The sequence below is a fragment of the Vitis vinifera genome, chromosome 5 (assembly GCF_030704535.1).
Source record: "Vitis vinifera cultivar Pinot Noir 40024 chromosome 5, ASM3070453v1".
Taxonomy (NCBI): domain Eukaryota; kingdom Viridiplantae; phylum Streptophyta; class Magnoliopsida; order Vitales; family Vitaceae; genus Vitis; species Vitis vinifera.
This window is the reverse complement of record NC_081809.1, coordinates 8,329,392-8,342,094: the sequence shown is the minus strand read 5'-3', so window position 1 is coordinate 8,342,094 and position 12,703 is coordinate 8,329,392. Positions and strand designations below refer to the sequence as shown.

The 12,703-nt window shown below is 30.6% G+C and overlaps 1 protein-coding gene across 1 annotated transcript; it reads right to left on the bottom strand.

The window, feature by feature from the left end:
- Positions 1-4,877: 4,877 nt before the first annotated feature.
- LOC100251134 (glutathione transferase GST 23) lies at positions 4,878-5,854 on the bottom strand. The gene is made up of 2 exons (XM_002285178.5): positions 5,502-5,854; positions 4,878-5,377 (listed from the first exon to the last, which is right to left on the bottom strand). The coding sequence occupies exons 1-2, from the start codon at positions 5,814-5,816 to the stop codon at positions 5,009-5,011; spliced, it is 684 nt and encodes a 227-aa protein (XP_002285214.1). The 5' UTR covers positions 5,817-5,854; the 3' UTR covers positions 4,878-5,008.
- Positions 5,855-12,703: the final 6,849 nt, after the last annotated feature.

The window sequence follows — 12,703 nt, the reverse complement described above, 5'->3', positions numbered from 1 at the left end:
ACTCTATTATCCAAAATACTAAGTCTATTTACGTAGCAACTTTAGTCAAGAAAAATTAAAGAAAAAGTCACTACGACTTTTGTAGTATTTCGGGTGTCATCCTCATGGACTGACTTATGAAATTTGTCAATACTAGGATAAATGAATCACCTTTATTTGAATCCTAAAATGAAAAATAATATATGAATGAAGTGAAACTAAGTAAAAGAACTAAATTAATAACAAAACAAATATTGATTTTTAATTCAATTTATTCAAGTCTAAGGCTTTCCACAATCCAACTTAAGGTATAGAAGCAAAGAGAACAAAGGTTTCTGAAGTAGAGTGATCTTAGACTTTTAGGATCCTTAGTCGCTCGCAATCAACTTAAGCTCTATAACTAAGAATTGCATTCGAAACCTAATTTTTCTTTTTTAAAACAGATTCCTAAAACCATCAAGTGAATGAAATTGATAATTGATTTAAGGTTTGACTTTTTAACCCTTTCTACTCTTTATAGCTTTGTTTTGGGACAAATAATGATAAGGAAAACTAGGATAACTAATGATCAAAAGTTACCAAGAATCACTAGTATAAGGTAATAATTTATTGTATCATTCCCTAAACTAACTCACAAGGATAGAATAAAAATTTGATAAATTGCAACTTAACAAATAATTAATCTCATTGTTATAATAATTTACCCATTGTTCCTATGAGTTTCTAGCCCTAAGGTTTCATACTTCAAGCCCCATGTTGGCTTTTTAGTCTCTCATGAGGGTGATATCACATTCACAATTTATAATAGGGTACAAATCCATAATTTGAATAAAAAGAAATTAAAAATAATATATTCGATATAGAAGAAAAGAAACAAACCAAAGTTCTCGTCTTCTTCTCCACAAAAATGTCAAACTCTCGGAAGATCCCCAAACCTTAGAACTAAGAGAGTTTGTTTAGATAGCATCATAAATGACCTAATATGTGACACACTCTCATTTGCTACTTATATTACAAGGAAAAGTTATAAAGAACCTAAAAAGTTTCAAAAATTATGAGTTCTAAATGAATACAATGCATTTCTAATTGGATGGAGGCATTTGAAGCTCATTTCGACGTGTCTCGGGGCTTAAACTCGATCATCAGTGGTTGAGCTTGAAATTTGGATGAGCTACAAGTCAATTTTGAACTCATTAGTGGAAGAAGGAGGTCCAATTCGAAATCAAAGGGCTAAGTTTGAAATGCATAGTAAATTTCGAACTCAGAATTCTTCTCTAACCAATTTGCTTCAAATGCACATAACTTTCACATTTCATCTTTGATTTGTATACTGTTTGAAGTGTTGGATTCCTAACTTCTAGAGATTCGAAATGATATATAGCTTGCCCAAAATAGACTTCATGAAGTGCTCCAAATTTCACTTCAAAGTTAGAGTACATGATGCCACCAAATTTTCAGTTCTAAATTTCCATACAGCTTGATGAATTTGTTTCATGCCTCATTTTCCATGTTTGTGTGCCTTCTTTCTTACTTCATAATGGTCATTCCCCATCTTCTAAACTCATAATATCCTCGTCTTGCCTTTTCTCAATCTGTAAGTCTTGACTCACTCATTTTCTCATTTAATTATTTCTTGATCTTTCAAAACCTAACGTAATTTAACTTGCACCATTTTCTTCCTTTGAACCTAAGATAAATCTTCAAAATATAATTTAAATTCATGGCTAGATCCTTAACATCGATTTGGTCAAGTTGGGTGATTTGAGTGTCATTTAATGCTCAAATCATGTTGAATATATGTCATTAGAACACATATTTTAGTTCCAATCAAATGACTTGAATCGTATTGTGGTTAAATTTCATTTAAGAAGAGCTTAAATAGGTTAAGTTCTTATTTTATCTATAAATCTTTATTAGAATGGTCATCTATTTAATCTACCTAACTACAATAAAAAAAAATCCAATTTAAATCTTAAAAGAAAAAAAAAATCTCCAATAAAAATTCAGAACCCAACTTGCAATAAAACCCTAACATAAAATAACTGCAAAAAAACTCTAATAAAAATAATAGCAAAAAAAAAAACTCTAGTCGAAATCCCAAGAAATAAAACCAAAAGTTTCCAACAAAAAAAACAGTAAAAAATCCATAACCATAAAAAACCTTAACCGAAAATTGTCCAAAAAACCAATAATAATAATAATAATAATAATAATAGAAAGCCCTAACAAAAAAACTACCCAAAAAACCCTACTGACAACAATAACAAACCCTAACAAAAAATAAATACAAAAATCCTAACTAAAAATAACTACAAAAATCCTCAACAAAAAAAAAAAGGAAAAGAATGGAGAATGTGACGATTTTGAAGAAGAAAGAAAGATGGAAGACTCTTGGAAGTGATCTTTAACCTTTGATGGAAGAAAGGTGATTTGGACGCATGACCCAAAATAACTATGAAATTGTAAAGATAACATTTTCCTTTAATTTGATTAAAAAATGACTCTCTTTAAACTATTGTACCATTTTTTACTTTGTTTGCCTTCAAAAACATCACATTCCCATTTTTTTTTTCATTTTTTTTATTATAATACGTTTATTTTTTCAATTCACTTCTTTTACTAAGATCAATTTTTCATTAAAGATATTCACTTCAGCTGCATAGGAGTTAGGTTTGATTTAATAAAAACCTAAATAAGGTTAAATTTTCAGTCACAATTTGAAATATATTATAGTTAAGTTTCATTTATAAGGAATTTTAATGAAGTTAAGTTTTCCTTTGAGATGGTGAACAAGTATTATAAAAACCGATGACAACATTAATAAGAAGCAAGTAAATGCAAGTTAAAGGATTGTGAGTGCCAAAGAGGTATACTAGTAGCTTGCAAAAAATGGATAGTTTCTAGTCTGCATTCAAAAACCCTAATCATCTGGAAATGGTTTGAGGGAGGTTTACTAGTTGAGGTCTTGAAATTACTTTGGATAAGTGTGGTTGTAAATGATATTTCCTCATCAATCATTGTTGGAGTTTCTCACACTTTATTCAAACTTAGGATTTGAATTTTTCAAATTGAGATCAAGACGTGGAAGGTTTTAAGGTCTCTAGATTTTTGGGTTTGGAGAGGGAGATGAAGCAAATGGAGGATGGAATCTTGTGTTTAGTACTAGTGTCGAGTAGGGAGAGAAAAGTGAGGGTGTTTTTCAAGGTTTTTTTTTTTTTTTTTGGTTTTTTTAGACATGGAAGGTGAATCGGAGGAAAGAGAAAGGCATATTGAGTATAAAATAACAACTAAGTTGAGAGTGCATACATCACAAATTATTTTTGGGATCAGCATAGTTATCTTGAAAACCTAAAAGGTGATTTCCAATTTCTCATATTTTCCACATTACCAGCTTAAAACATACCTTTCCCATCACTTTATCATTTCTTGTCACTTCAAATTTAAAAAGACAGCTTTGGGTTTTGTACAAATTTGTTTTTTATTTCTCTTAAAATTTATTAATAATATGTGAACAAAAATAAATAAGCAAAAGGTAAAAAATGATAATGTAAATTTCAAATATATTTTAAAATTATTGTTCAAAATAATCTTTTTTTTTTTATTCTTTAAAATTAGTTTGAAATGGTATTTTGAAAATAGGATTTCTATGTAAATTAAAAATCATAATTTGTAAATATAATTTTTAAATATATATTCAAATTTTTAAATTTTCAAAATTAAGATTTTTAAATTTATACTAAAATCACAATTTTAAGATAGATAAAATAAATGTTTGAATTAATTAGTTCACATGGATGATCCCCAATGTGTGAATTTATCCCTTCTCATATCTTTACTTGAAAAGTAACCCACTTTGAACATAAATTTCATTTATCATTTTATATATATATATATATATATATATATATATATAAGAACATTTTTATTAAAATGAGACGAGATCATAAAAATGCAGTGTTTTAAAAATTGAATTGGACTAGCCAGTCCAACCAATTAAAAGTATTGAACCGTTTGGACTAACTATTGGTTGTTGAACTATTCAAATTGATTGGCTCCTTTCGAACTAACCAAGCCCAAAACCCTAAGGATCATTCCATGTGAGGAGCTCATTTAGACTATTTGTCATTAAGCCTATTGGCCTTGCAAGTCAAAGCCTTTTATACCTCATACTCCCTACATATTTTTTTTATCCATTTTCAATGTGGGATTTAGTTAGTGAGGAAAAAAGAATTGCATGCTAGAGGGCTTGAGTTGGACCTTCAATTAAAAAAATTGAGGTTAAACTGTTAAGCTATAAAACATTTTCATTATAAGATTTTTTTTTTTCAAATTTTTATTGTATAAAACCCTTTGGCATTTATTTTTATAATAATTATAAAAATAATATAAATTAATTAATATAATATTTTTAAAATAATAAAATATAAAGATGTGTAAATAAAATTAAATATTACAAGTTTCTTTTCATTTTAAATATATCTCCATACTTAAATATTATATATGTTTTATTTAATAAAATTTATAATATTAATACATTTATGATATATCAAATATAAAAATTAAATACTATTAAAATTTGTAATTATATATATTTTTAACTTGTTATAATTATTTTAAATTTTATATTTATACATAAATTTTATATTTATGCTGTGAAACTATCAATGATCAGACCATATAACTGTGAACTGATCACTGGCCGGTTTGATTTTGAAAACACCCTAGAAATGTATATTCTAATGGGCAAGATAACCGACACTCTCTCCTAAAACCAGGCCCAGAATTCGAAGGAAAGATTTCAACACAGTAAGCTCACACTAAAAAATAAAAAAGCCCGAAGATGAAAGAAAACAGGAATACACCCGCAATTCCAACACCAAATCACATATTTTCACCCATTGAAATTGAAAATTCAGGCCCCACTGAGATATTATTTGTATGAACGGAACATGAGTCTGTCTGATACATAAAATTTTATCCGATTTATCAAACAAAACCACATTATTCAGGTTGGGAAGATGCAGACGGATTAAACCCTTAAACCAGTGCGTGATTCATATATGTCTTTGCTGCGTTTCTGGAAATACACGATCATGGCTTCGCGGGCAGGTAAGTTGTCCCTGATCACTGGGTGATGAAGAACTGTGTCGATCCATGAACTGGTAGCAGGAAACTTAATGGGGTCTATGATCTGCATGCACCCAACTTCCTCCCAAATAGGCAGCCAGTAAGAGATCCATCCCAAACAAATGTCCAGATACCCGATGCTCTCTCCCCCAAACAGCTTCTTTCCTTTCACCAATTCCTCTATCTTTTCAACAGCCTCCATCGCCAACTTCGCTGCCCGTTCTCGCTCCTCTCCTCGAGAGCATAAGGCCATCCATGCACTCTCAAACAGCTATCCCATTGACCAACCAAAATCATTCAGTACATACTCGAAATTTCTATTGAAAATCAACCTCCTGAAAACTATTAGAAAGATGGAAAACAATATAAATTAGGGGAGTTGCAGTAGAAGTTACCTTGCTTTCAGCAAACTCAGCCCAGAACCTCGCCATGGCTCGTTCATAAGGGTGTTGTGGGAGTAATGGGTACTGAGGCCAGGTCTCATCGATATACTGGACGATAACATATGACTCGCAGATGACTCTGTGGCCATGAATGAGCACTGGGACCCTCTTATGAAGGGGGTTGAGTTGCAGGAGAAGAGGGCTCTTGTTGAAGACATCTTCTTCAATGTACTCGTAATCGACCCCCTTCAGCTTCAATGCCCATATCACCCGGTAGGCAAACGGGCTAGCCCAGAACCCCAAAAGCTTTACTTCCTGCTGCGCCATAAGATGATTCTGGCTGCTCTCACTGCCAACAATGAAATATATTTACTACCAGACGCCATTTTTGACTCTTTGGATTGGACCGACCGCTGGGTGAACCAATGGTCCACCCATTTCTTTTTCATCTTTCCCTTGCACTATTTATTTTGGGTTACTTAAAAATGACTCGTGTAGAGTGCGTGTCAGGTAAAGATGTCAGTGTGAAATAATCACATTCTCGTACTGTCATACATACGTAAGCATTACAACTTTATTATAATTTATTATTAAATATTAAATATAATTTATTAACATTCATCAAAAAAGAGAAAATCTTATCCATTACCCTTATACTTTCATTATTTAAATATATAAACAAAAAAAATACTAATTTAATATAAAAATTAAATAATTTCAATTACAATATTAAAAAATACATAGGATTTGTTTTGATAAATCAAATTCGAAAATCAAATTCAAAACTTTTTGAGAAAGAAAATAAAAAATTTTGCATTTTATGAAAAAGATTGAAAGATTTCAAGTGTCAAAAGTGATATTTGATAATTTTTATTTAAATATAAATTTTGAAGAAAAATGTGAGGAGGGTATAAATTATATCATTTTCAATTTAATTTTTTTCTTTGAATATTCCATCATTCTTGACTCAATAAAATTGTTTTATTGTTATTTGAAGTAAAAATATAAATCATAAAAATGATCAAAATGTAACAATTTTATGATTTTTATTATAAAGCATTAGTAGCAATATCATTCTTTTATGATTCAATCTCACATTCTGAAAATAAGATCGTAATAATATTTGTTTGATGAGTCATGCTAAAAACAACAAAATTAAGTGATATGTTTTTTATAATTATATTCTGAATATATTATAATTATTGTTATATAAAATATATCGAAATTTGATTGTAATGTAGTTTTAATTTCATATAATTAATCAAATTTTTTATAATTGGTCATGATCCAATTAGTAGTACCTTTGTTTAACCTATGATCAAAATATCGAATATAATACAAATATTCATCTTATATTAAAACATTATCATATTCATTTTTATATAAGCAAAAATCAATATTCATAAGGGAGCTTATAAATTTAGTGAAATTAAATTTTTAATAATTTGTTAAAAATAAAACAATGTCGTAATAATAAATGTGCTTTACAAATTTTATACCGCTTTCATTTTTATTTTTATCCGATTCTATTTTTTTTTCATATAAACCAAAAATTGTTTGTTTAAATACAATTATCCATTATCCATTTAAAACTAATTATCTCATCTTTGCCGCCAAATTCCCATGGTCGTAGGTTTTTGATATCTTCCACAGCTACTACGACAAAATGTCACGAGGGAGAAAGGATGGAGGAAAAAGAGAATGGGAGAACCGGTTACTCCTTTGACAGGTTATCTTGTTATTCTTTTTTTCAAATTTAAAATGGATGCCCAAGACCTAATCTTGGAAATCCAACGGCTTGGAAATATTTTGGTACGGTAGAATTTTCCGTTAAGTAAATAGAACAGTAGAGCATGATTTGATTGACAGAGGGGAAAAATCAGGGTTAAAAGTCCATGTTATGAATGGTGTTGGTGAGCAGCCCTTACGCAATGGCTTACGCATGTAATATGCTTCCCTTCTTGTTCTAATTTTCCACATAAAAAATAAATATAATATATATTTTTAGGTTTTGTTTAAATACAATTTTTATTTTATATTTTAAAAATAAAAATAAGATAATAATAAACCATTTATAAAGTGTAAACATTCTTTCGAACTTACTTTTCAATACTTTTAAAAATGACTTATTATCTCAAATTTTAAAAAATTTAATTTTTTTTAAATATAATAGAACTCTATTTTTATATATAATAATTATTATATTTTTATATAAAATTTATTATTATTTTTTTCTTTTAAAAATAAAAAACAAAAGTGCATATATCCAAACCACCACTTAATATTTTTTTTATTATTCTAAAAATTCAACAACTTGTAATGTTAATTTTGAAAAAATTTAGGATCTTGGATAGTTGAATCTACTTGCTTAATTTTATTAATAAGTATTCATTTGAATACATTTTTTTATTTCTATTTTTAAAATAAAATGATAATAATAAATTTTATATAAAACATGATAACTAATCTTATATTAAAAATTAATAATTTTTAAAAATATGTAACAAAAGAATTGTATCATCTCAAATTTTAAAATTTTTAAAGTGATTTTTGAAGATATAAAGTGAATTTATAATACTTGTACGAGATGTTGTATTTTTATCCAAAAACTTTTTATTTTAAAAATAAAAAATACATTCTAAGAGAATGCTTAGTGAATCAATTTAATGATTTAATATAATTTAATTTAAATTATTAAATAGATTAAATATGTTTTTACAAAATAACTTAATATCAACTTAAAGTTAAAAATAATTTTAAATATTAAATTAAAATAATTAACTTATTTTTAATTGTTAATTATTTATTTATTTATTTGCATATCTATTACTGGTTTCACCCAGACTTCTCATTGATTGAATTGAAGAAATACACATTGTACAAAAGGAGCTACATGAGTTTTGAAACTTTCTCCTAACCAACTATATATATAGTTCAACATATATATATATATATATATATATAATTCACAAAGGGTATAAGGATTGAGTTATTACAAAAAAAATAACATGCTACCTTAATACTCCCCCTCAAAATGGAGAATGAATATTGTGAATTCCAATCTTGTGAAGAAAAAAACTTGAACTGGTTTGAAAAAAGTGGCTTGGTGAGAAAATTTGCAATCTCGTTTTGAGAAGAGACATGGAGTCTTTTGAGACAACCTGCTTGTATCTTTTCTCTAAAAAAATGGCAATCTATCTCAATGTGCTTGGTCCACTCATGAAACATCGGATTGGTTGCAATGTGAAGGGCTACTTCATTATCACAATATAAAATTGTTGGTTGCTTGTGTTCAATGCCAAAGTCTCAAAGAAGAGATAATAACCACACAAGTTCACAAGTCACATTTGTCATTGCTCTATATTTGACCTCAACTGATGATCGTGATACTATATTTTGCTTCTTGGATTTCCATGAAACTAGAGAGTTCTCAAGAAAGATGCAAAATCTACTAATAGATCGTCTTGAATCCTTACAAGCTGCCCAATCCACATTGGCAAAGGCCTTGAGTTGAGTTGTTGAAGAGGAAAAATAGTGGAGACCCTATCCCATTGATCCTATAATATATTACAAAACTCGATAAGCAGCTTGAAGATGACTAGATCTTGGATTGACAAGGAACTAGCTGAGATGATTGATGAGTATGAGAGATTCGGCCAAGTGATTGTAAGGTAAAGAAACTTACCGATCAGTTGTTTATACAATCCTGGGTCTTCAAGCAATTCCCCATCATCTTATCAAAGCTTAACATTAGCTTCCATAGGTGTGCTTGCAGGTTTACAAGCCAAGAACCCTATGTCAAACAATATTTGAAGAGCATAATGCCTTTGGCTAATTGAAATCCCTTTACTCGACCTAGCAACCATAAGGCCAAGAAATTACTTGAGTTATCTAAGATCTTTGAGTTTGAATCTACCATCAAGGAATGTTTTGAGATCTTCAACCAGTTTTGCATTATTACTAGTGATGACAATGTCATCAACATATACTAGTAACGCAAGAAAGAAATTACCTTCATGTTTTATGAATAAGGAATGATCCGTAGCAAATTGTGTGAACCTTTTTTCCAATATCACACTTGAAAATTTGGCAAACCACTGTCTAGAGGCTTGCTTAAGCCCATAGATTGATTTATGTAATCGACAAACAATGTTAGACGTGAGTTGTTACTTCTCATGGTGATATCCAAGAGGTAAACACATATAAACCTCCTTAGCCAGGTCATCGTGAAGAAAAACGTTGTTTGCATCTAATTGAAAAAGAAACCAACCATTGATGGTAGCCAAGAATAAAAGAATCTTAACTATGACTAGCTTCGCCATGGGAGAGAAAGTATCAAGATAATCAACATCCTCTTGCTGAGTATAACCTTTAGCAAAAAACAGAGCTTTGTGTTGCTCAAGAGAGTCATTAGCTCCAGATTTGAGATTATATACCCACTTGCAGCCCAAGGGATGTTTACTAGGTGGGAAAGTAGTGAAAGACCAAGTTTTATTTTGTTCAAGAGCCGAAAGTTCAACTTGCATTGCTTGGCACCACTTGGGAATAACAACAGCTTGTGAAGAGAAAGTAGGCTCAACATGAAAAGAAATGACATTGATGATGGCATGATGAGATGAAAAGAGTTTAGCATATCTAAGAACATCAAAGAATGGATAAGTAGGAGAAGAAGAGTGAGAAGTAGTGGAATAGTAGTAGAAATCCTTGAGATATGAGGGAGGTCGGGTCACACGAACAAGGCGAGAGTGAGATGGAGAAAATGTGGGAGTTTCGAGATAAGGGGATATAAGGTTATGAGATGGTGAAAAGAGTTGATGAAAAGTATGAGGAAATGAAGATGGAAGCACAAGCTCAAACAAAAAATTCCTAGAAGTAAGAGTGGAATTGGTGGACTGGAAATGAAATATTGATCCATGAAAGATAACATCCCAACTAATGTAAATGACATTGGTTGACAAGTTCAAGAGTTTTTTTATCCCTTATAACCAGACGGGTAACCAAGAAAAATAGAAAGAATAGCTCTAAGAGAGAACTTAGTGCGATGGTGATCAAAAGTTGAACCATAACACAAACAATCAAAAGCATGTAAATGAGAATAGGAGGGAATCTTATTATAAAGAATATCAAAAGGTGTTTTATTAAACAAAACTGGAGATGGAATCCAATTAATGAGATATGTGGCAATGAGAATACAACCACTCCAATAGTCTAATGGAATGCTAAACTGAAACAAGAGTGCACATGCAACACCAAGAAGATGTTGATGTTTTCGTTCAACTACATAATTCTATTGAGGTGTATCAACACACAAATGGAAAGACATTACTCCCTTACCTCGGAAAAAAAAAAAAAAAAAGATAACTTAGGTGCATTGTCACTACAAACAAATTTGATATCCACACCAAATTGAGTTTGAATCAACTTGTAAAAATAAGGAAAGATGCTAATGACATCAAATTTGGCACGCAACATATAAACCCAAATAAAACTCAAAAAATCATCCACAATAGTAAGAAAATAATGGTATCCTTCATGTGTAAGATAATGAAAAGGTTCCCAATTATCAAGATGAATCAACTCAAAAGGAGAATGTGCAACTATATTAAAAACAAGAAATGGTAATCATTTTTGTTTTGCCAAATGACAAACTTTACAATGAGAAGGATGGATAACTAAATCCTTGAGTTTCAATACATTTCTCAAAATGTTAAGCCTAACAAACAAGAGATGTCCTAAATGGCTATGCCAAAGCTAACAATTAGACTTTGTGGCATTATTACAAATAGCTAAGATGCGAGAAAACATAGGGAAAAGGTTGATAGGATAAAAGATATAGAGGTTTCCAAAGCAGCTACCCATCCCAATTATCTTCCCCTACGTATGGTCCTGAATAAGACAAGATTCAAAGAGAAAGTGCACTAAACAATGGTGAAATTGGGTAAGAGCACTAATGGAAAGAAGATTAAATTGAAATTGAGGCACATATAAAACATTATCAACAACAAGATCACTAAACAATTCAACATACCCAATTCAAGTGATATGAATAGAGTGACCGTTCGACAAAGTGACATTAGAATGTTATGAAGGGAGAAATGTTTTAAACAGGTGCAAAGAAGTGCACATGTGATGTGTAGCACCAGTATTCAATACCTAAGAATTGGGAGGAATCAAATCATGAGAATAGGAAGATGAGAAAGAATATTTACCAAAAAAATTTGAAACTGAAGAGGCTTTTTGCTCTTGCGATTTCAGAATGGTATTCATGCTTTAATGCAACTATGAACTCAACAAAGCAATAAGTGGTTGACACTGGCTGGAGGAAAGAGCTCCCAATGTCACATCTAATGAAGCAGGGCTCGTATCCCCGGATATAATTAAAGTAGATTGATGGGCTTAAGCTTGACCCATTGAATCCTTCAATTGAGGTTTGTATCTAGGGGGACAGCTATGAAGCTTGTAGCACTTGTCGATTCTATGTCCTTGAAGACCACTATGGACACATTAAGAACACTCTTGCTTCCCTTTAGAAGAAACACTACTAGTATAAACATTTGCTGAAGTCAAATTGGAATCACCCAGAGCTAGAGGATCCCCAAAAGATGAGGACCCATAATTGATATTTCGTTGTCATTTCTTTTGAATCACAAGTGCAAAAACCTTTGAAAAATGAGCAAAAAAGGCTCCATCATCAAAATTTGACCCCGAGTCTAGGCATAAGAATCATTTAACCCCATTAAAATAGATCACATATTCTTATTGTTGATAGTTTGACCAAGCTTGCATTCCACCACAATAGCAAACAAGTAGGGGGTGAAAATTATTAAGCTTTTCCCAAAGGATCTTGAATCATGTATAATAAGCATTAATATCGAGGGCTCCTTGCTGCAATGCAATAAGCTACTTCTTAAGTTGAAAAATGCGAGATGCATTACTCTAGTGGAAACAATCATTGTTAGAGTTTCTCACATTTTGTTCAAACTTGCAAGGATTTGAATTTTTCAGATTGAGATCAAGACATGGAAGGTGTTAAGGTCTCTAGATTTTTGGGTTTGGAGAGGGAGATGAAGCAAATGGAGGATGGATTCTTGTGTTCAGTACTAGTGTCGAGTAGGGAGAGAAAAGTGAGGGTGTTTTTCAGGTTTTCTTTTTTTGATTTTTTTAGACATGGAAGTTGAATTAGAGGAAAGAGAAAGGCATATTGAGTATAAAAT

Coding starts and splice junctions, on each gene's coding strand:
- LOC100251134 (XM_002285178.5), bottom strand. CDS start 5,816: ATGGCGCAGCAGGAAGTAAAGCTTTTGGGGTTCTGGGCTAGCCCGTTT. Junction 5,378..5,501: donor CTGAGTTTGCTGAAAGCAAG/GTAACTTCTACT, acceptor TCAATGGGATAG/CTGTTTGAGAGTGCATGGAT.